At 50.6% G+C, this 24,042-nt stretch overlaps 2 protein-coding genes across 8 annotated transcripts in view; one reads left to right on the top strand and one right to left on the bottom strand.

The window, feature by feature from the left end:
• Window positions 1-2,618, bottom strand: part of LOC128840297 (uncharacterized) — a 43,299-nt gene extending 40,681 nt beyond the window's left edge. Inside the window, exon 1 of the mRNA XM_054034126.1 lies at window positions 1,330-2,618. Within this exon, the coding sequence (XP_053890101.1) occupies window positions 1,330-1,731 (402 nt within the window). The 5' untranslated portion in view covers window positions 1,732-2,618. The remainder of the gene's footprint in view (window positions 1-1,329) is intronic.
• Window positions 1-23,505, top strand: part of LGALS12 (galectin 12) — a 40,029-nt gene extending 16,524 nt beyond the window's left edge. Inside the window, exons 2-11 of one of the 7 annotated variants that reach the window (XM_054035245.1) lie at window positions 7,944-8,418; window positions 10,261-10,316; window positions 12,098-12,186; window positions 16,340-16,550; window positions 17,591-17,710; window positions 18,174-18,212; window positions 19,378-19,404; window positions 19,784-19,872; window positions 20,293-20,455; window positions 22,860-23,505. In XM_054035245.1, the coding sequence (XP_053891220.1) occupies window positions 12,146-12,186; window positions 16,340-16,550; window positions 17,591-17,710; window positions 18,174-18,212; window positions 19,378-19,404; window positions 19,784-19,872; window positions 20,293-20,455; window positions 22,860-23,006 (837 nt within the window). In that variant the 5' untranslated portion in view covers window positions 7,944-8,418; window positions 10,261-10,316; window positions 12,098-12,145 and the 3' untranslated portion in view covers window positions 23,007-23,505. The other 6 variants (XM_054035244.1, XM_054035246.1, XM_054035247.1 and 3 more) reach the window with 6 other exon arrangements.
• The last annotated feature ends 537 nt before the right edge of the window (window positions 23,506-24,042 follow it).

Here is a 24,042-nt window from a genome sequence, read left to right as displayed (position 1 = left end):
TCGCAACCCCCTGAGGGGTCCCGACCCCCAGTTTGAGAACCCCTGCTCTAGGTGCTTACAAACTGATTGTTAAATAATATGTTCCAGTATGGTAGTGGGCCGACTGATCTATGATTCCCCAGGCCTTCTTTGTTTCCCTTTTTAGAGATAGGTACATTTACCCTTCTCCAGTCCTCTGAGACCTCACCCATCCTCCTTGAGTTCTCAAGGATAAACACTAATGGTTTCAAGATTGTTGCAGGTAGTTCCTTAAGTACCCCGGGGTGAATTTCATCTGGCCTTGCCAACTTGAATACATCTAACTTGTCTAAATATTCTTTAATCTGTTCTTTCCCTATTCTGGCTTGTGTTCCTTCCCTCTGGTTCTTAATGTTAAATCTGTTAAACATCTTGTCACAATTATCCTTTTCAGTGAAGACTGAAGCAAAATGAGCATTAAACTCTTCAGTCTTCTTAATGTCATCCATTAGTAGCTCTCCTTCCCTGCTAAGTAAAGGACCTACATTTTCCTTTGCTTTTCTCTTGCTCCTGATGTATTTATAGAATATTCACTTATATATTCAGCTTTTATATCCCTTGCTAGGTGTAACTCATTTTGTGCCTTAGCCTTTCTTATCTTGTCCCTTCATACTTGCACTATTCTTTTGTACTCATCCTTAGCCATTAGTCCATGTTTCCACTTTTTGTAGGTTTCCTTTTTGATTTTCAGGTCATTAAAGATCTCCTGATGGGCCATATTGGCCTCTGACCTTTCTTACTGTCTTTCCTGTGTAACTGGATGGTTTGCTGTTGTGCCTTTAATATTGTCTCTTTAAGAAACTGCCAGCCCTCCTGAACTCCTTTTTCCCTTAGATTTTCTTCCCCTGGGTACCCACCTGCCAGTTCTCTGAGTTTGTTAAAATTGGCTTTTTTGAAGGCCATTGTCCTCATTCTACTGCTCTCACTCCTTCCTTTCCTTTGAATCATGAAATCTCTCATTTCATGATCACTTTCACTCAAATTGCCTTCCATCTTCAGATTCTCAACCAATTCCTCGGCTAGTCAGAATCAAGTCTAAAACAGCTGACACCCCCCCCCCCCCACACACACACACGTTTTGAAACAAGTTGTCTCCAACACATTCCAACAACTTATTGAAGATTTTGTGTTTTGCTGTATTTGTATCCCCATACAAACCCCTGTGTCTCCCTGTCCCATTCACATCCCATTGTCTACCTAGTTATTTATGCGGTCCTCCTCTCTCTGATCCCAGAGCACCTCAATATTAATGGCGCCCGGTGCCCCCAACTGCCTGTTCCACCTAGTCCCTAGCAGCGGAGTATGTCTCACCTCAGTAATGATGGTGGAGGTGAACATGCTCCTATCATAGGTCCATCCCTCTGTGCAGGGCTCTGTGTCCAGCTGAGTTCCATTGGGCTCGGTGACATTGGGGTCTAGGAGCTGCCACCGAGCAGTGACAAAGCGGCGGCACTTCTCTGGCTGCCGGTTCCTGTCCATGGGGATGGCGACCCGGAGCAGGTCCTGGGAGTCCAGGTGCAGGGTGGCATTAGGGTAGCGGGTGTTGTTGGCATCGATATGGACTTGGCAGTGGTGCCCTGGGATGGCGGCAGTGAAGTTCTGCAGGAGGTTGTGGCTGGCCATCAGCACGATGGGGATGGTAAGCAACATTGTGTGGATAATTTGGAAACGTCCCATACCGCCCACCTGGTGTAAGAATTCGGCGAAAGACATGGTCCCGCTGGAAGCACCTTGCCCTCAGAAATAACCCCAGGCTACAAAAAATACTTCAGGATTCAAAATACTTCCAGAGCTGCATGGATCTCAAACCAGAACAGTGATTAAGGGGCTGCTGCTGCCTCTGAGCTAATGCGTCTCCTTCTGTAATTGAATGTCACGCTCCTAGATCCAATGGTCCGGAGGACACTCCCCTCAAGGGGAATCTGGTGTGCAACAGATTGGGGCTTTAGAAGGCTGATGGAAGAGTCCTTGGAGCCCTGGAGAGATTTGGCGTTTACCTAAGACGCTGCTGTGAAGTTGCTCCCAGTGCTGAAAAATCCACAGGAGAGCTGGCAAAAGAGCTTTTTAGTTTGATCGAGGTGCGTCTGCCATGGATTTTCACCTGTGGCTTGAGATTAGAGTCCCTGTGTCTGTGAATCTTCCAGGTAGCCCAGCAGAACTGGTGTCCCTTCTATGGCAAACAAAACAGGGCTTGTTAAAATGCACCATCAGTCACCTGCTTTGCAAATGTCACTAGGCACCTTTGCTAAGGGTGGTGAAACCTTCCTAGATTCCTGTTTTCCGCCTTGCGACAAAGAGATCCTGATTTAAGGATCCTTGAGAGGATTATATAAGCTTTAATCAGCTCATTTGGTTAAGGTTTTACTCCTGTTTTAAGGGATTCATTAAAATTAAAAGGGAAAAAATCTGAAAAAAATTAAGGGGCAAATGGAGAAAAATGCAGCAGAGGAAAGTGCCCTGGGTCTTGCTGGAGGACAGGTTCAGTCTAAGGCTTGGGGCTGAGAATTGTGACATTCCCACAGAGCAAAGTCAGGGAAAGCCAGCCTTCTGGAATCCGAGAGGGGCTGAGAAGGGAAATGCACCAGTGCTCTCTGCTGGAGGGACTGTGTTCAGAAATGTACAGGGCTCTGGGTGGCTGGGTAAAAGGCCTGTGGGTTTTAGAGGTCAAAGTGCCCAGGTCTGGTCTCTCCCATTGGGGAGCGTTGCGGGTGGCTTGTGACACATTTGCCTGGCTTCAGCCATCAGAGACGGCTGCATGAGCACATTGATCTGGGAAAGTGGAGGAAAAATTAAATCTAAGATGGCCCTGCAGTTAAGGCACTGCGATTAGTGCTCTCGCCCCCTCCAGTCATGAAGGATGCTCCACGGATCCTGACCGAGATCAGGGCCCTCCTCTTGTGCTGGGTGTTCTACAGATCCTGACTGAGATCAGGGTCCCCTTGTGCCAGGTGCTGCACAGACCCCGGTGTGGCAGGCACCGCACAGACACACAGCGAGAGACAGTCCCTACCCTGATGAGCTCAGTCTAGGCAGCCAAAGAAAGATAATTCTCCCCCATTTTACAAACAGGGAAACGGAGGCACAGAGCGATGATGTGATTTGCTCAAGGGATCTCCTGGGTCCCAATTCTTTCCCACAAGGCCATTGTTCATCTGCTGGATAGGAATGACAACCCGTGCATCGGTTCAGCAGAGCCAGTGGTAGCAGGTCGAAGCCAAATGTAGTTACACCAGAAGCAGAGGAGGTAGCAGATGCTGGGGACTGCATGTCAAGACCTGGGGGTGGAGCTGCTCCATTCAAAGCCTGAGCTCCTTAGCCTGGCAAAACACCCACTATAGGCCGGTCCCGGGGGTTGGACGGATAATTGCATGGCCTTAGTTCTGTGTTGGAAGGATGGTGTTGTGGGTAAGGCACTGGGCCATGACTCAGGAAAAAATCCCAGATGTAAAACTCCCCATACCTCAGTTTCCCCTGCTGTCTGTTTAGACTGTGAGCTTTTTGAGGCAGGGTCAGTCTATCGCTGTGTGTCACACAATGGGACCAAGGTCTGTGCAGCGCCAGACACAATGGGGCTCCAATCTCGGGCGAGGTCTATGCAGATTCTGTTCTATGGAGGTTCCTATCTGCCTTTATCACCATAGTACCTCAGTCCCTATCTGTACACCACCACAGTTCCCACTGGCTTCAGCTGCGACTGAAAACCAGGCCATGGTTTGGCCCCCCGAATTCAAAGGCCATGAAGATGTTGGCATTTACCTCCCAGCTGCATCACCAGTTGACCTGCCAATCAATGCATCTCTATATAATAGAGCCACATGCCCCAGGCAACTGACTTTATTCAGAGCCTCGTTAATTCACCACATAATGTTTCATGGCTACTCCTCATTATTCAAAGCCGGTCCAACTACGAGGGCTAGATTAGATGGTCCCACTGAAAAGAGTTTGGACAGTGTTGCAGGTTGCTAAACTGGCAAGTGCCAGTCACTAGTTAAAGGGACCCTGTCCTGGTACAAAGACCACATCGGGCCTTGGAGTTTAGCCCTAGTAAGAGCTGCAGGATTTGTCCCAACCGGTGACTGGTGCTTTGTAAGAAGGAAACAGGCACACCGGCCTATTGCAGCTGCAGTCTGTCCTCTTCTGCCTCTTCGATCATTGATATTTATGTTACGGAAGCACTCCCAGGGCTCAACAGAGATCAGGGCCCTTGTTGTGCCAGGTGCTGCACATGCCCCCTGATCGAGATCAGGGCCCCATCCTGCCAAGTGCTGCACAGACCCCCGACCGAGATCAAGGCCCCATCCTGCCAGGTGCTGCACTGATGTATGGTGCGAAACAGCCCTTGCGCCAAAGATCTTACACACTAAATTGACAAGGGAAGGATCATTCTCCCCATTTCACAGATGAGCTGAAACTGAGGCCCAGAGTGATGCAGTGACTTGCCCAAGGTCACACAGGAAGTCTGTGTCAGAGCTAGGAATTGACCCCGAATTTCCTAAGTCTCAATGCAGTGTCATAACCCAACTCAAAGAAAGCCAAACTAACTGAACTTGGATACCCTGCTCAGTTCTGCACTGCTTTATGGAGGGGGCCGAAGGCCAGTTTCTCAGCTGCAGCTCGTTGCAAGGGGGATGCACTGGGAGAATTTGATTTGGGAGTTGAGTCAGGGTGGGGCAGAGGCTATGGCATGAACCCACTGCCCCACCCCCAAAGACCCCATCCATGATGGTGTCCGCTCCAGCACACCCCGTCTTGCTGCATGATGGGAGAAAGCAGCAGCCTTTCTCATGGCAGGGCCAGCAAAGCAGATTTGCAGACGGCTGAACCATTTAGTCACGCTGTAAGTTGCTGGCTTATTAGAAGCTTGGCACAAGCATTAGACAGCAAGAATGTGGCCATTGACGAACTGATCTGCCAACTCTTTACTGCTGTGCAGAGCAGAAAGAACACTCTCTCCTCCTATCACAGGGCATAAAACCCAGGAGTCCTGACCCCACCCCTGCTCTAACCCGCCAGGCTTCCAGAGAACAAAAATCAGGAGACCTGACTCCTAATCCACTTTGTCACCACTAGACCTCACTGCCCTCCCACAGCTGGGATTAGAACCCAGGAGTCCTAGTCCTTAGATCCCAGTGAGAAGGACCCTAGTTACCGTTCCCTTAGTGTAACAACTAGACCACCAAGCTAGTTCAGGAAAGACCCACCCAGCCCATGCAGCCAACTGACTAGCTCTGGAAGGTTCAGCTGCTGAATTCACTGGGATAGGCAGTAAGGTGATGCAGAGGCTGATGCCACGTGGTTAGGTTTTCAGCACAGAGCCATCTCACCAGTGCCAGAGTCAAATGGATCACAGAGCCCCTGCCATGGAGGAGGGGGGTGCACACAGAGAGCCTGCCATGCAGGGAGGGGGCATGAGGGGCTGGGAGGGCATGAGGAAGGGGCTGCAGTCGGAGTTGCAGTGAGTCCCTGAACTAGAGGGGGATGGGATGGTAGCACCCAGGAAGCTATGGAGGGATGCAAGGAGCCCCTAGTGTTTGCAGTGTGCTCCACCAGCAGAATCTACAAAGTGGGCGACCCCTACTATCTGATGTGGCCAAACCATTGCTCCTGAGCCCTGGTGGCTGCTGCATAGGTGAATATAAGGCTGGAGGCTTCTTGTAGGGCAAAGGAGGCCGGTCTTGTGGTTGAGGCACTGAGCTAAGGCAGAGACCTGGGCCCAATTCCCTGTGTGACCTTGGGCAAGTAGCTTCCACTCGCTCTGTGCCTCAGTTTCACCCATCTAGTGTAGCATAACTCAGGTGTGGTTCACAGGGGTGGTGGTGCTGTTACAGGTATCAGCTGGAAAGTTCTGCCTGTAACGACTTGTGAATTCAGCTCTGGAGGTTCCCAGCTCAAGCCCTGCTGTGCTGGTCACGATGACATGTATCACCCCAGCACAATGGATTTGCCCAGTCTAGGCAAGGCTTTTGGTGAAAGACCTTGCCCTGGTGAAGCTCACAGGGTGGGGAGGGGAAATGACTTGCCCAAGGCAACTTGTGGCAGGGGCAAGCCTAGACCTCAGAGCACTTAGCTCCACAGCCCATCTCTAGTTCATCACATGCATGACTGCCTGCCGACTCACGTGACCTTTTCCCTTCCACCTCATTCCTACACCACTCTCCTGACTGCAGCCACCCTTTGGACCAGGCTGGAATTTGTTGGGTCGTCTTTTTTGAGCTTGGTCAGAGCCCTGGTGAAGCTTCACTGACCAAGGTCGAGGACCCATGATGCATTGGAGTCACGGCGGGGTGTTTTTCTAGCTGGCTCAGGAAAGTTAGTGGGTCAGATGGAACTTGGCAGAGTGTTATGCTAGTTTCCAGAGAGGACAGGCGGCCTCATGACTAGGGCCCTCCCCTAGGACTCTGGAGATCGCGCCTCCATTCCCTGTTCTAGTCCAGATATTTGAGCAAGTCGCTTGTTGTGTTTGTGATATTTGCACTATCATAGCACCTTGGAGCAGGACCCGATGGTGCTAGGCCCAGCACAAAAAGATGGCCCTTACTCCAGCGAGCTGCCAATCTAAGGATAAGACAAGAGATGACAGTTGGATACAGCCAGACGGGGGAGCAGAAGGAAACTAGGAGGCAATCCCAGACAGCGTGACAGGCAGTGGGCTCAGACCACCAGTGGCCTGACTGTTGTCAAGTTTTTCGTAGGCCTCCCAGCAATGGAGCATTTGAGGAGAGTTTGAAGGTGGACAGTGAGGTGGCTTTGCAAGTGTTTATGGGGAGCTCCTCGCAAGCGTGAGGGGCCGCAGGGGAGAAAGCATGAAGGGGTTTGTGTGAAAATGTAACTAGTGGGCACTGGGCGATGGAGGCCGGCATAATAGGCTGGCTGGAGGCAGGAGTCATCACCTCCATAGTGGATGAGAATGATAGGTCAGGTGGGGATAGAGCGTGAAGAACCTTGAAAGAGAAGGCAAGTGGCTTAGGTCTGATGTGAAAGAGAAGGGAGAGCCAGTGGAGGGATGTAAAGACCGGAGTCAAAGCGATAGGCTAAGAAAATGATCTTTAGCTCTTTACATAACACAAAGCCACCACACGGGCACAATGGGGTACAAGTAACAGTGTTTACTGAGGATACAAAACATGCAAGGCCTAGATGCATTCCTTGGTTGGGTTCTAAAACATAGAACACGGTGAGCACCACTACAGCACCAATTATGTAAAGGGATACTACCCTATTCCTACACACTACCTCACTTATGCTCTGTGCCTCAGTTTCCTACTTTGTAAAAATGGCCATAATGAACATCCCGGCCTCAAAGGGGTTTTGTGAATAGGGGCTGCTAAAAAAAATTTCCATCTGAACTTTTTTATTTTAATGGAATGTTAGAGTTTGGCTAAATGGAAATTGTCATGAATGATGTTTGCGTTCCTTGAAAAGTTTTAATTTTTTTGTTAGAAAATTGAAAACCAACCACCCAAACTGAAAAATTTTCAGTTTTCAGGCAAATTTTTCTGCTTTCCAGAGTTTGGGGCCAAAATTTTTCTATCGACCAATTGAGGGGTGTGTATGCTGAGAGAGGATGGGTATATCGGGATGGATAACTACATGTAGATGTCAAGTATCAGAGGGGTAGCCGTGTTAGTCTGAATCTGTAAAAAGCAACAGAGGGTCCTGTGGCACCTTTGAGACTAACAGAAGTACTGGGAGCATAAGCTTTCGTGGGTAAGAACCTCACTTCTTCAGATGCAAGACCTTGCATCTGAAGAAGTGAGGTTCTTACCCACGAAAGCTTATGCTCCCAGTACTTCTGTTAGTCTCAAAGGTGCCACAGGACCCTCTGTTGCTTTTTACATGTAGATGGGTGTGTGGGGAGGGAGGGATAGATCGATCCATGTCTATGTGAGATGACAAACAGACCCCAATACTTAATGTTCTCTCAGTTCTAGATCTCACTCTGGCCTCTCGGAGACAGCATACAAATTCATCTACACATTGTCCTGGAGGCCAGCAAGGACTATTAGATCATCTAGCGTAACACGGGCGAGTGGAGCGAGTTCCCTTCCCTACTATGAGCGTGACGGTGACTTGTGGTTGAACTGGAGTGTGAGTGAAATCCTACCCCCATTGAGGTAATTTGGAAAACTCCCATTGACTTTGTGGGGCCCAGAATGTCACTTTTGTGTAAGCGCAGTGGAGTGTTTCATGGCACATTTGCATATGATGGCCCCTGTCAAGACCAAGTAAAACTGAGGAGCAACAGCTGAGTCTGAAGGAGCAACATCTGGCGAGCCAGTCGGTAGGGAGATGACCTGGGGGCAAATTTGCTCGTGAGGGAATGACCCAAACAAGGAACCTGCTTGGAGACCCATTTGGGAAGATTGTGATCACCCCACAAACGGGTTGTAACCCAGTCTGGTAAGTCAACAAACAAATGAGCATCAAAGTCCAGCCCCGATCCTTCCAAGCAGCTCCTAGGACAAAAGCAACCTGGAAGTTGCTGAGTCTGTTTTTTTCTCCTGCTAATAGAATGTTAACCTACAGTTGAACATTTCCAGCGTCAAAGGTCCTGCACCAGCTGTACTGCTGGGTAAACTAAATGTTTCCCAATGCTCCCTGAGTTGGGCTGAAATTTTCAGAAGATGACTGGCTGTGTGGCTAATAAGGCCCTATCCAGGGCCGCCAAGAGCGGGTTCGGGCCCTGGTGAAAAAATGTTTTCGACCCCTCCAGCAAGGGCGGACTGGCTAAACAGGGCTGACGAGAGTGTGGGGGGAAGCCAGGCCCCGGGCCCCATTCTGGACCGCCGGGCCCCAGTCATTTGTACCGGCTTCCCCGCCCCCTCTCATCGGCCCTGGCCCTATCCTAGAAGAACTGGGTTCTATTCCTGGCTTTGCCACTGACTCCCTGTATGACTTTGGGGGAGTCATTTTGCCTTAGTTTCACTTCCCCAGTCTGGTTCTGGTTACAAGGACTGTCTTTCACTCTGTGCAATGCCTGGCAGAATGGGGTCCTGATCTCCTTCAGGGTATATGCAATGCCCAGCGTGAGGTGGGCCCCATTCTCGGTTGTGCTCCTTTAATACAAATAATTACAACTTTACTTATGTGAGTAAAGTTATGCACAGGCTTAAACTTTTGCAGAATTGGACCCTGTCATGTTGTATCCCTTTTGGGTGGGACTTAGCCACAAAATAACACGAAAAGCTTTGGGACAACACTACCATCTGGTGGAGGGAAATTAAATTTTTAAAAGGTTTGTTTATTTAAGTTTATTGTTGTGACTGATAAAAGGGCATACATTTATGCAGCACTTTGGGAGCATGTTTCCTCCTCCAAAGAAATTAAATGAGAGGCCAATCATGCAAACTATTCTTGACACATTATTGTTAATTACTTATATTACTTAGTTACAGTGGCCCACAGAAGCATTAGCCAAGATCATGGCTCTGGCATACTAGGCAAGGCACAGCCCCAGGGAGAGACAGTCCCTGCCCCAAAGAGCTCCCAGTCAAAATAGACAGTGGAAGGATTATGATGTCCCCCATTTTACTGATGGGGAAACTGAGGCACCAAGCAATTAAGTGACTTGCCCAAGGTCACACAGAGTGCAGTGGCAGAGCTGGGAATTGAACCAGATGCCCTGCATCCTCAGGTAGTGCATTAGTTGCAAAGCCAGCCACCCTCACTTAAAAGCAGCATGACTTCCAAGCAAACTTAGGAGCCTATACGGCTATCACATTCCACCTCAGATCCCAAGTAAAATGAGTTTTTCTAGTCTCAGCTGATTCTCTGCATGGGAGATCTGTCATCCCACCCCCTCTAAAATATTGCAAATGCCAAAAGAAGCTTGATCCCTAAGGGCTTAAAAACAATAAATAAACAGAAAGTAAATTAAATAAACCCAGCATTTATTACTGTATTTTTTTCTAACCTTGTGATTTTTAAGCCAAGCTCATGATTTCTTGGAGGGAGCTGATTCATGATTTATGAACTCCTGGGGGGGCAATATTGCGGACTCATGATTTTTTTACACTCAGTTTTAATGACACTGCATGAGTCAACAGCCCAAACACTCAGTGGGTCAGACCCTCAGCTGGTGCCAATGGCTGTAAGCCAGTCAACACCAGCTGAAGATCTTTGTCAGCATTTCCCCGATAATTGAAGAGGGCACTAGGACCATGCATGGAGTGTGAAAGAACCTAAATCTGCCTAGGAGGGAAGCTGGTGTGGGTTGCTATTAAAATTTTTCTCTCCACCCAGTGTGATTGCATCATGTGACTGCTCCAAGTTCTAAGGTTCCCTGCTGGAAGCTGAAGGTAACTGTTGGGTTTTAGGATTTTCAAGCCATGGGCCCCACTTCTCCGGTAGATTTCATCCTCCAGCCCCCAGTTTTCCACCCGGTGAGTAATCTCTGTGACCTGTGCCCAGGGGCAGCCAGCGTGCAATGAAATCAAAGATCAGTTCACTCCTACTTCTGGCCTGTGTTCTTATAGCTGAATCATGCTGTGTTAGGTGGGTGAGAGTCCAGAGGCAAGGTATTGAATTGAAAGAGGAGTGGCTCCAGCCAGGTTTAAAAGGATGCATCTGAGAGCAGCATATAGCTCCTGCACTCCCATTGTTTGTATTGTGGTAACAGGTAGGAGCCTTACTCATGGACCATGATCCCACAGTGCTAGGTGCTGTACAAACAGAACAAAAAGGCAGTCCCTGCCCCAGAGAGCTCCCAAGCTAAATATCACCCTCCTCTCTCTTTCCCTCAGGGGCCAAGTTGTGTTTCGTTTGCCCAAAAGAGGCAATTTGATCTCTGAATGTCTCAAACCTTGGGGTGCTTGACACAAGGCCCCCTCAAAAGGCTCTGATTGCCCAGAGGGTGGGTGCTTGCCATTTGCTTTAAAACAGGACTTTGTGGATTTTTTTTGTCTTCTCAACGGCTCTCAAGATGGGTGCTATCAAATATCTGACAGCTGACCTCACTTCCTGGCAAGCTGGCTCGAGTCCCTGCTGCAGTAGGGACTGTCTGACTTGATCTTAAGTCTAGGGAAAGCTTTTTTTTTTTTTTTTTTTTAAAGGGTTAACCTCCAAGGCCTGCATGTGTGACTAGTTTAGCTGGAATCTCATTTTAAGCTCCTCTGTGCAGCTGTGTGTGTTTGTTTGGGGGGAGGGGACTAATCAGGTTATCACTAAACTTTTCAGCCATCGGGGCTGTTCTCTGTACAAATGTCTTTCTCTTGATCCTTTCTGGACTGATCATGTGAGACTCTGTAAGGTGCAGAAACTTCAGCTGAGACCAGGCAGGTGTTTGCTATTTTCCTTAAATCAAGTCAGTCCTAGCTCAGGAGGTCGGGGTTGTGGTTTCAGTTTTGGCTCTGCTAAATCCAGGCATCTGCTGTACAAAAAGGTGCTGGTTTTTTAGCTCCTGAATCCATTGTACCCCCAATTCTCCCCAAAGCTTAGTGGGGTTCATATAAAACATTCTGGCTTTTAATCATCTCTGGTCAACTAGCCAGTCACCAATGGGGAGAAGGGCTGGGGCTTAGGGTCTGTATTATTTTAATACCCTTGTGTGTCTGATCGCACCTCCCCTGCCACACCCCCATAGCTTTTGGTTTGAATAGTGGGGTTTTTTTTGTTTTTGTTTTTCCATTTACTTAGCCCAGGAACTTCAGATCACAGCACTGACCACTAGCTATTAAGCTGAAGCAATAACTGGTGTCTGATACCCTGGGAAACTGAGGCACAGAAAGGGGAAGAAGTGAGGGTTTCTTGTGCAAGGTCACACAGTGAATCAGCAGCAGAGTTGGAGATAGAACTTGGGTGTCTTAACTCTGTTGCCCCAGCTAATCTGCTCCTGTTTTAAGGCACCATGAGACCCTATTCCCCTCCCAAAGCTGGATATAGAACCCAGGAGTCCTGTCTCCCAGCCCCAAATGAGCACAGATGAGAACTCCCCTCTTTGCCTCCAAACTCTCTAAATCCCATTCTCCTCCCAGAGCTGGAGAGAGAACCCAAGAGTCCAGTGTTATCAGTCAGAGCTCCCAGACTCTCCCATTTCCAACACCAATATGAGTCCCTCTCCTCCACCCCATGTTCATTTCAGGTGCTCCCATACATCACGACGATCTTCGGTGGCTTGACCCGTGGGAAGATGGTTCTGGTGCAGGGCGTGGTCTTTGCAGAGGCCGAAAGGTAAAAGGCTATTTCCCTGGGGCTTGGGCTTCTCATCCTACTCGAACCCCTTGATTCATGGCTCCTGCAGTCAGACTGAAAATGCACTAGTTCAGTGGCTGCTGAGAGTTAATGTGTTAAATGCTCTGATTTTACAGTGCTCAGGTGAGCTGTAGCTAGAGTTTCCTTTAATCAGGGAGTTTCAGGATCCTTCCAGTCCCTTACAAGGCTGGGTCAGGAATTCTCTTGTCTATGATGCCACTCTACGGGCCTGATTCTTGGCTACCCTGAGGTCTTTCTTGCAGCATAAGTAGGTGGAAATGCTCTCCTGTTATATGGAAATCTCTGACTGGTGTAAGGTTAGAGGAACTATGGCATAGTTGGTACAGCACTGGACTGTGACTTGGGAGACCTGGGTTATACTCCCACCTCAGCCATTGTCAGAGTGCATTATGCTACAGCTAGTATCTGCTTCACAGGAGCCATCGGGGAGGGGTATGGATTAGAGCAGCCTGGAGGCAGCTCTAATTTACTCCTGGAGACAAAGTTGGCTTAAAGTAGGGCTGGGCTTTTTTCCACTTCGTTGGTGATTTTCAAAATGACCCGTTTTGGGTCAACGCTTACTTTGGGGATGCTTACTTGGAGCCAAAACAAAATGTTTGGGTTTTGATCTTTTTTTTTTTTTTTTTTAACATCTTTGAATTTAATAACATTAGAGGCAACTTCAAAACAAACCAACCAACAAAAATCACTGGAAAATATAAAAAAAAAAATTAATTTTGATTTTTTTTTTTCCAAAATGAACAATTTGGCGAAACCTTCTAGTGTTGCTAAATCTGCATTTCCTCCCCCTCCCTCCCCAAAAAACAAAATTTCAGCCAAAAATGTTCTCTCAGCTCCAGTTTGAAGCTACCAAGGGATGGGGAGGGGCAATCCCTGGACTCCAGGAGAGTCAGCCTTTAAGCAGGGAGTTATGGGTTCTAGCCCCTGGTCAAGGAGGTACTAGAGGGCTCTGTGCTATTCTCTTCTTCCCAGGGAAGCATGAGTGAGAACTGCTCTGGGGTGGCTCCAGGGGCGGCTCCAGGCACCACCACACAAAGCGCGTTCCTGGGGCGGCAAGCCACGGGGGGCGGCAGTCAGGCTGCGTTCGGCGGCAGGCCTGCGGGAGGTCCGCCGGTCCCGCGGCTTCGGTGGCAATTCAGTGGCAGGTACGCCGAAGGCGCAGGACCGGCAGACCTCCTGCAGGCATGCCGCCGAAAGCCACCTGACTGCCATGCTTGGGGCGGCAAAATAAATAGAGGCTCCCCTGGGTGGCTCCACTTCACACAAGTGGTTTAAGCATGAAATGGGGTTAATTTTATGAATTTGCTGAGGTACTAGGTAGGTTTTAAAGCTGAAATCTAACAAACTAGATTTACCAACTGGATATGTGTTATAGGCAATGTTAGAATGGAATTTAATGGAATAAACCCTTTTTATTGAGTCCAGGGAGCATTAGCTAATTAATTCAGTGCTGGGTTCTTTTCAGGTCAACTTTTAACTTGAATAATATTTCTTAAACCGAGTCACTTGGTTATTCTCAACCAATCAACAGTTCAGTTATTCACTCAGCATAATTCATTAATCATGTGTAGACCACCAGTGTTTAAGGTACGTACTGATCACATACTGTTGTCTTGCAAGCACTTGTGACGGACTATGGCTGAGGCCCAAGGACAATGAAAATCACCAAGATTTCTTCTTGTACTTACTTATGTCATCAGTTCTTTAGTACCTAACACACCTATCACCCTTCCAGTATCGCTCCAAGGAGTAAGGAGGCATTTGTCTCTGAAGGAAGCAGGCCCAGCTGTTCGGATGGATTGGTTTAGAATAGCAAAAGCAATTGCTTAAATGTATAGTTCAGATCTCTTAGGTCAGTTTGCTTGGACTTGTGAAGGAGGCCATGCCTATAGCAATAGTTACAATCTCTAAACTATGGTTACTTGAGGTCTTGCTAAAGAGCGTTGGCTCAGCAGGATAACCTACAGGTATTAATGCTAAAAACAGAAAAAGAAATAAAATCTCGCTGCAAGGATTGTATTTCTAATGCTTCTGTTAAACCTCTGGTTTCACTGGGGATTCTGCAGATTCTTTGTGTGTTCAGTTAACTCTTGTTAGTCCTGTGACCCTGGATGGGGGAGGGGGGTGTCTTTCCCACATGGGGATTCATCAAAACTCTGGGGTCCCACCTGGTGACTTAAATTTTATATACTCTGATTTCAGGGCTTATTGGAGGGGGCCATCCTCTGATTTCTATTGGTCACTTGCCAAGTGGCTCTTGGCTTTCAGCTTTCTCAGTTTCTCTGCTGCTTCTGTCCATGTCCGGTAGATGGGGCGTGGGCTTACCAGCGGCGGCTCCCAGTCAGCGGCACAGCAGGGGTAGTAAGGCAGGCTTCCTGCCTGTCCTGGCACTGCAGACCGCGCTGCACCCCGGAAGTGGCCAGCAGCAGGTCCCAGCTCCTAGGCGGAGGCTCACAAGTGGCTCTGCATGGCTCTCGCCTGCAGGCACATCCCTTCCCCCAGCTCCCATTGGCTGGGAACCAGCCAATGGGAGTGCAGAGCCAGTGCTCGGGGAGGGGGCAGTGTGCGGAGCCACCTAGGAGCCGGACCTGTTGCTGGCCGCTTCCAGGGCACAGGGCGGTGTCAGAACAGGTAGGGACTAGCCTGCATTAGCCAGGCAGCACCGCTGACGGGACTTTTAACAGCCCAATCAGTGGTGCTGACCAGAGCTGCCGTGACCCAGTGCCTTATATTCCGCGACCCAATACTGGATCATGACCCACAGTTTGAAAACCACTGGTCTAGTGCACAGTCATTTACAAAGGCAACAAAACCCCTTGTCTAAATCTGGTAGATGTGTTCTGTACAGTTTTGATGAACTCTTATTTCAAATCTTTCAAGGCGTATCATAGGATATGAAACACTACATTAGAGGAACACGACAGATTGTTCACAGATGTAGATCTGTTTGCCTTATGAATCAGACCTGTTTGCCTATGAATCAGATCTATAGTTTTGGAGTTAGGGCACATATTTTATATATCAGCATTTTTCAACCCGCTGCCCAGTTAGCACACAGCTGTGGCCCAGCTCAGTTGTGTGCTACAGGCTGCCAGCGTGCCGGGGTCGCCAGGTTCCCAGCTGCCCAGCGTGCAGGGGTCCGGGCTACCCGGTGGGGTCCAGGGCTCCTGGCTGGCCCCACGGGAGCAGGGGTCTGGGGCAGCTGCCCAGTCCTGCAAGCAGTGGGGTCCCGGGCCGCCACACGACGGGGGAGGGTTGAGGGCTCCTGGCTGGCCCTGCGAGCTCCAGGCCCAGGGCAGCCGGCCCACTGCACGTGGCAGGGTCCAGGGCAATAAGTTGAGAACCACTGCTGTAAACTAACAGCATGTCTATGCTATAATGGCACAGCTATGACGCTGCAGCTGCCATAGTGTAGACGCTTCTTACAGCAAGGGAAGGGGTTTTTTTCCATCGATGCAGCTAATCCATCCCCCCCCACACACACACACGAGGCGGTAACTGGGCCAATGGAAGGATTCTTCTCTTGACCTAGCCATGTCTACTCCAGGGGCTAGGTCAACTTTCCCACAGCACACAGGGTGTGACACTTGTCTCAGCCCTGAGTGACGTAGCTAGGTCGATCTACATTTAAGTGTTGAGCAGGCCTATGAGATGAAGTCTTTTCTGTAAATAAATTTTGGGAGTCTTAGATCTGAGAAACTAGCAATAGCTGGAAGGTTCCTTCTCCAGCACCACAGTTCTCCTTCCCTGGGAACTGTGCATTTTAACAGAAGCTTAATTAATGCTCTCCAGATAAGATGTCCCACCTCTTGACTCTCATTGTCTTTAGCTCCGAGAGGGAGCTAAGGTTTGGAGTAGGCATAAGAGCTATTGCCATCAGATAGGTGAAGGCAGCGATAAGTTTTCGTCATCCTATTTTCAAGATGTATTTGTACATCTGTGCCTCTCACAGCTACCTTAGTTCTCCCAAATTTGAGGTTCAGGCCCCAGGTTTGCAAATATCCTGGACTCCAGCAGGGTCAGCCTTGTCATTGCCTAGAGCTGGGGAGAGAACCCAGGAGTCCTTATAGTGCCCCCCCCCCCCCCCCCCTCACTCTGTACTGTCTCCCAGGTTCCAGGTGGATTTCCAGTGTGGCTGTAGTGTGATGCCCCGGCCAGACATTGCCATCCACTTCAATCCCCGCTTCCGCTCCCGGCCTCATGTAATCTGCAACACCCTGCAGAACGGGCGCTGGCTGGAGGAGACCAAGTTCCCCCACCTCCCTCTCAAGAGGGGAGAGGCCTTCCAGCTGCTCTTCCTCTTTGGGCAGGATGAGGTGCAGGTGAGGAGTGGTGGGTGGAGCCTTAGCTTGTAGCTGGGTGTTGGGGCCTTATTGGAAATCCTGGGAAGTGGGTGGGCACAAGCCTGCCCATATTTACAGGCCCTTTCCCCAGCCTTGTGGGATGGGTCTTGGGGTGCTCGGGCGTTCCTGTGGCTACTACATGTGTCCCCATCCATCCCCCAATGGGGACTAGGGGTTCCCATCGCTACAAGCCCTCCATTCTGGTAGGCTGGGGGGTTCCCGTGGCTATGTGGCAGGTCTTCTCCCCCCGCCCCCCCCCCAGCCTTCAGTGTGCTGGTGGTAGCAGCTCCAGGGTGGTACCTGGAGCTGCAGTGGGATGATGGTCACCTAATGGAGATCCAAGCACGGAGTGGCCACAGGCTGTCTCTGACCCCAGTTATCAGCCCCTAGGGGCAGGTGTGCACCCAGTGCCTTCCCCCCCCCCCAACCAGGAGTTCAGGTCCCAGGGGCCCTGTCCAACATTGCCCTGCAGCTCCTTAGTGCCAGTGAGTGCCGGTGCAAAGGAGGCCGGTGCAAAGCTGGGTGGGGGGGAAGGTCCCCTTGGAGAAGCTCTGGTGTGTGCAGGGGGCTCCCAAGTACAGAGCTGGCTCCTCTGCAGCGGCCCTGGCACAGGGAGAGGACATGGACAGGACGCCCTTCTGGCTATTCTGTGCCCTGGAGGCATTAAAGGTGGGGCAGCCCCTTAGCCTGCCCATGCTGGCCCTGGCAGCTCCTGAATAGGGGAGACATACAGGAGTGAGCCTGGCTCTCTGCTGGCTTAGCCCAAGGTCTGACTGGCACGACTCCACGGGGGCTCTCCTGAATTACACTGGGGTGACTGAGAGCAGCATCAACCCAGTAACTTAGGGGTGGGGAAAGAAAAGGGGCAAGACCTTCAGCGTGTGTAACTAGATCTAGCTGAATTAGACCTGCTGGTGTCACTGGCCCCTCTGACGCCCTGGTGACCATGGTTACCCCAGCTGGCTGCTGAGATCTTGCCCATTCAGGGAGCTGAACTCCTCCCCTCTTGCTCTCTCCAGGTAAGTGTGAATGGGCAGCACTTCCTCCAGTACCGCTCCCGCCTGCCCCTGGCCCGAGTGGACACCGTAGGGGTGTTTGGCGACATCATGGTGAAGAGCATGGCCTTCCTGCGCAGCAATGTAATCCCCTCCGCGGGGCAAACCAATAGGGCGATGGGGCACCTGCATCAGGGAGGGGAGTTAGTGGGCAGGGAGGGGGGCCACACAACTTCTGTCGGGGGGGGGGGGGGAATGAGCCCCTGGTATAGGGGGTATGAGGGTGCACACAGAAGCATGGGGGCAGTTGGGGACACCTTGAGCCCCTGGCATGAGAAAGGGGGTGGGAGTTGCAGGGAGTCCCTGAAAGAGCAGGGGAGGGCGGGGAGGGATGGGAAAGTGGCAGCCAGGGAGCTGGGATGGAGGGATGCAAAGAGCTCTGATGTGCACAGTGAGCTCAGCCAACAAGCGATGAGGTGTGAGACCCCGATTTACACCAGCTGGGGGTCTGGCCTCAGGGCCGCCAATGGAGCGATCCCCGATTTACGCCAGCTGCGGATCAGGACCCCAGTCCTTAACACACTCTCTCTTTCTCCTGCATGGGCAGCCCTTTGACGCCAGCCGAACTGAGTACCCTGTTGCTCATGTGAGTCCAGCTGAACGTCTCAGCACCAACCCAATGGGCCGGCGGGTGTTCCCTTGTAGTGCTCCCTCCATCATCGGCACCAGCTCAAGCCTCCCTCCTATGAGACAACCGTGGTCTGTTTGCAGGGGCAGATGGCTGAGGTTTTCCAGAGCCCCTGGGGACGTTGAGGGGGTGCCTGGCCATAGACACTCCCAACAGGGTCTGATTGTTGAGGCAGCGCTGGTCGCTTTGAAAATCAGGTGCCTGGAGTTGAGCAGCAACCCCTGAAATATGAAGCACCCCCAAATCGCCAGCCCTTCTGGGAACTCTTGGTCTTAAATTTAGGCGTCTGCCCCTGATAAATCCCAGCACGTGCCCCATTGTGGATAGCTCAGCAGAGGACTATCCATCCCCTGGTGTGTCAGCTGAGTAGGGAAGCCAGCTTAGGGGTCCTTAAGCCAGCCCTCCCTGATCACAGCACATCTGGGCTTGTCTCTGCTTCCATGACCCCCATGGGGCTCTGCAGGGGGGGCAGAATAGCCAGAGCATTGGCCTGCCCCAGCCGCACCCCCAATCTATACTGCTGGCCAGCCCCATACACCCCGGCAAAGCCAATTCTAGGGTGGGGGGACTTGCTGTCTTCCCTTATTCGTATTGTGGTAGCACATAGGAGCCCCTGTCACAGACCAGGACCCCATTGTGCTAGGTGCTGTACAAACACATGGCAAAAATCCAGTCCCTGCCTCAAAGAGCTCCCAATCTATGGTCCTTTTGCATCTCCTAGCTGACAGATCAGGGGAGGAGAGGGTGTTAGCGTAGAGGGGATGACATACCGTCCTGAGTCTTGTAGCAACCCATCTAGGGATCTGTGCCGTGCCTGGTGCCATTTTCTGAATGCAACTGATGCCGGAGCCTCCAATCTGGCCCAATGTCTTCAGCCTCTAATAGTGCATCGCTGCCGCAGTGCAACAGTCTGTCTGACACTGAATTGTCCATGCAGCCCCATGCAGGTGGTTCTGAGCTACAGACCATTCCGGGGGAGGAGGGCATGGGGGTGTGTGCTGGTCTCTTCACCCCTCGCCGTGCGCACAGGTAGCGGAGGACTGTGTGCACATGCAACAGACATGTCCTCACGCAAGTGCAACTCTGTCGTTTTAACTTTTTCTCCTCTCCTTCCTCCCTTTAGCCAATGCAGCTAAACAGCTCCAAGCTGGTGAGTGAAACCTGCCTCTGATCTCTAACGGGCAGGTTCCTGCACCTGTGAGGCAGCTGGGTTTGATCTGACAGGGTGGTTGAAATTTGAGGGCAAGTTGCAACTGCTAGCAAAAGTTCTGTGCGGAGGGATGGGGCTGCAGGGGGACTTCTGCCCAGGATGCCAGTACTGCTGTGCTTTAACCATGGAGGGTTGTATTGTGGGGGCCTGCTGGATTGGTCCCAGTGATAATTTGGGGTACCCCAGGCTGGATCCCAGACCTCTTCTCCCCCCACCCCCCCTCCGCCATGGCTTCTTACATAGGATCCCACTGGGGCTTGTACTCCTCCCTCCTGTGGCTTAAAGGCTAATAATGGCACCTGGATTTTTCCTTCCGCAGGCTGTGCCATACTGCCACCCGCTCCCCCGTGGACTTGCATCAAGAGACACCATTATAGTGAGAGGACTGGTTTGCCCAGTGCCAGAGGGGTAAGTATCTGTCCAAACCTCACTTCCCCCTTGATCAGCATCTAACCCCCAGCTCCATATCTGCTGCACTCGGTGTGACTCATCAGGGACCATTCTGATCAGCCAGTCTGACCTCTGGCTTGGGCTGTGCAGAGAGATCTGCCCAGGGATTCCTCAGGGAGCTCTGGAAACTGTGCTGAGGCAGAAGCATAAATGCTGTCCTGGGCAGGCCTGGAACCCATGACCATCTTGCTGAAGCAAAGGGGAATCCTGGTGAGTGGCACCAGTGAAAAGGTCTTTGGCTGCAGCTCTTAGAGGAAAGTACCATGTTCCATAAATACATGCTCTTCCCAGCAGGGGGCAGCTGTGACACACACTCCCAGTCCCACCCCCCTTCCAGTGGCAGCACCACCATGTTTCTGAGCTAAACCTACCCTGCAGATTCAGCCTCAGCCTGAGGGAAGACCCGTCCCATGTGCCCCTAAGACTCAGCACCTGCTTCAGAACCAGAGCCCTGATGTGGAGCTCCTTCCCAGATGGGGCCCTGAGCCACACAGAGAAAGTGGCAGCCTGCTTCCCCTTTCATCCCCAGCGCTTCTTTGAGGTAATGCTCTATTGGCACAGAAGGAGCAGGGTCTGTCTCTTGCAAGGGTAGCAGATGGGGCTCAGGCTGAGTAATACATCATCATGTAGGTTTAGCGGATAAAATAAAAAAAGAACAAGTTAAAAATCACTTAGAAAAGTTAGATGCCTGCAAGTCACCTGGGCCTGATGAAATGCATCCTAGAATACTCAAGGAGCTAATAGAGGAGGTATCTGAGCCTCTAGCTATTATCTTTGGAAAGTCATGGGAGACGGGAGAGATTCCAGAAGACTGGAAAAGGGCAAATATAGTGCCCATCTATAAAAAGGGAAATAAAAACAACCCAGGTAACTACAGACCAGTTAGTTTAACTTCTGTGCCAGGGAAGATAATGGAGCAAGTAATTAAGGAAATCATCTGCAAACACTTGGAAGGTGGTAAGGTGACAGGGAACAGCCAGCATGGATTTGTGAAGAACAAATCATGTCAAACCAATCTGATAGCTTTCTTTGATAGGATAACGAGCCTTGTGGATAAGGGTGAAGCGGTGGATGTGGTATACCTAGACTTTAGTAAGGCATTTGATACGGTCTCGCATGATATTCTTATCGATAAACTAGGCAAATACAAATTAGATGGGGCTACTATAAGGTGGGTGCATAACTGGCTGGATAACCGTACTCAGAGAGTTGTTGTTAATGGTTCCCAATCCTGCTGGAAAGGCGTAACGAGTGGGGTTCCGCAGGGGTCTGTTTTGGGACCGGCTCTGTTCAATATCTTCATCAACGACTTAGATATTGGCATAGAAAGTACGCTTATTAAGTTTGCGGATGATACCAAACTGGGAGGGATTGCAACTACTTTGGAGGACAGGGTCATAATTCAAAATGATCTGGACAAATTGGAGAAATGGGCTGAGTTAAACAGGATGAAGTTTAACAAAGACAAATGCAAAGTGCTCCACTTAGGAAGGAAAAATCAATTTCACACATACAGAATGGGAAAAGACTGTCTAGGAAGGAGTACGGCAGAAAGGGATCTAGGGGTTATAGTGGACCACAAGCTAAATATGAGTCAACAGTGTGATGCTGTTGCAAAAAAAGCAAACATGATTCTGGGATGCATTAACAGGTGTGTTGTGAGCAAGACACGAGAAGTCATTCTTCCGCTCTACTCTGCTCTGGTTAGGCCTCAGCTGGAGTATTGTGTCCAGTTCTGGGCACCGCATTTTAAAAAAGATGTGGAGAAATTGGAAAGGGTCCAAAGAAGAGCAACAAGAATGATTAAAGGTCTTGAGAACATGACCTATGAAGGAAGGCTGAAAGAACTGGGTTTGTTTAGTTTGGAAAAGAGAAGACTGAGAGGGGACATGATAGCAGTTTTCAGGTATCTAAAAGGGTGTCATAAGGAGGAGGGAGAAAACTTGTTCACCTTAGCCTCTAAGGATAGAACCAGAAACAATGGGTTTAAACTGCAGCAAGGGAGGTCTAGGTTGGACATTAGGAAAAAGTTCCTAACTGTCAGGGTGGTTAAACACTGGAACAAATTGCCTAGGGAGGTTGTGGAATCTCCGTCTCTGGAGATATTTAAGAGTAGGTTAGATAAATGTCTATCAGGGATGGTCTAGACAGTATTTGGTCCTGCCATGCGGGCAGGGGACTGGACTCGATGACCTCTCGAGGTCCCTTCCAGTCCTATAATCTATGAATCTATGTGTAACTTGGAGTACAGGGTGCAGTACTGCCTGCTGCCACTGGGGGTGCTTTGGCCATGGCTGTAATACTGCCTGGAGGATCTCTTTGGGGTCCAGCCACTGGAGATCCAGCACCCCCTGTTTGTCACCTGGGGCTGCATGTAGCCCAGGGAGGAGGAACAGAGTACAGGGCTTCTGCACATGTTCTCTGCAGCCCCATCACCTGCGCTGGGGTAGCTGCCGTCAGCATGCCCTGTCGGCTCATCAGTAGGACTGAAAGCCCCCTCCTCCCAGGTCCAAATTTCAAGCAGGGTGGGTTGAACCTGGAGCCCAGAGCATCAGTTTCTTACATCCCTTGGGCTACCTCAGTCCTTCAAGGAACTATGCTGTCTGCCTGTGATCAGAATCCTCTCTCCATCTTCTCTTCCCCCCCCCCCCATGTTATAGTTCCCTGGCTCTTGTCCCTCCCCCCCCCTTACAGGTGGCTGCAGCTCTGCAGAGCTATGTGTGGGGGGGAGGGGGAGTGGAGTGGCGTGCCACTCCAGAGGTGGCTGCATCTCAGTAAGCCAACTGGGGAGAGAGTGGGGGGGTTGTAACTGCTACAGAAATACAGGCTCACATCCTGAGCTGGGTAGTCCTGTTTCCATTGACTCCAAGGGAGTGATGCTCATTAACACCAGCGGGGGATCTGGTCCATACCTGCCATCACATTCTCTGCCAATCCTTTTCTAGTTGCTGCTTGTCTGTGAGGAGGGGAGTTTCAAACTGGCACTCAACGGGATCCCCCTGGGACAGTATGACACGCCTTGGCTCTCCTGGGACCGGATCACAGAGCTGTGGATAGAGGGTGACGTCACACTCTACAGTGTCCTCTCCTGACCCCTTCACTGCCAGGAGTCTTGTGGGCTCTGCTCAGACTGCATGGACTGGACTGGGCCCTGTGTGTTTGAAGGAACTATTGCATGGGGTGGTGGGGCTGCCCCAGTGAGATAATCCAGTCTTCCTTCTGACTGATTCTCCACTTACCTGAACCCCCATGGACTGGGCTGGCTAGAAGATTACAGTGAATGCTAAGGAATGGACCTTTCCTTGCACAGGGTGGCAGAAGCAGGTAAGCATGGGGCAGTTCTAGAGGCATCCTCCAGTGCCCTCCTGAGTGGCACAAAATGGTGACGGGACTCTTCCTTGCGTGGAGTGACAGGTTCCAGCACTGGGCATGCACCCAGTAGTTCTAGTGGGACTAACTGGTTCTCTCCAACTGCCATATGGCTTGATCTAAAGGGCAATGTCTCTGGACACCAGCTCTCCCTTGACATGTATATTTGCTCTTCATCAAGGTTAGTTTGTTTGCTATTTTAATTGTAATAAAGTCCCTTTTCTGCAATGCCCTGACTCTGCTGAGCCACCGGCGGGGGGGGGAGGGGAGGGAGATGAGGAGCTGTCCCTCGTGAAAAGTTAAACACCTCGGTGCCTTGAGCCTCTTGGCCTCTGATTCCCAGTTCCTGTGCTTGTAGCTTTAAGACATGTTTGTCCTTTTCCCACCTGTACTGTGGGGCCTGGTGGCTCCCTGTGGCCCTATGGGCCTTGAGGCAAGCAGAGACCAGCCATAGTGAAGGGCATACTGGCCACATCCCCAATCCACCCCCTCCCAGGTGTAACCCGCACCCACTTAGGGTGGTGGTCTGTCTTCTGCTAGTGATGGATGGGCCACGGGCAAGTTGACAAACCTATTACAGCCTCAGCTAACTCAGTTCGGTCTTGTAGTTCAGGCAGCAGAAGTGTCTGCTTGGGGATCCCAAGTTTGGTCCTTGCTGCATAGCTCAGGCATGGCCTGTTGAGTGCTGGTCAGAAACCGTTTTCTCCATCCTGCGAAAAATCCTCCTGCCTTGGGACAGAGCCAAAACTTGCAAAGATA

This window comes from Malaclemys terrapin, chromosome 7, assembly GCF_027887155.1.
Source record: "Malaclemys terrapin pileata isolate rMalTer1 chromosome 7, rMalTer1.hap1, whole genome shotgun sequence".
Classification (NCBI taxonomy): Eukaryota; Metazoa; Chordata; order Testudines; family Emydidae; genus Malaclemys; species Malaclemys terrapin.
Note: the sequence above shows the minus strand (reverse complement) of the source record. Positions and strands in the feature narration are given on the sequence as shown.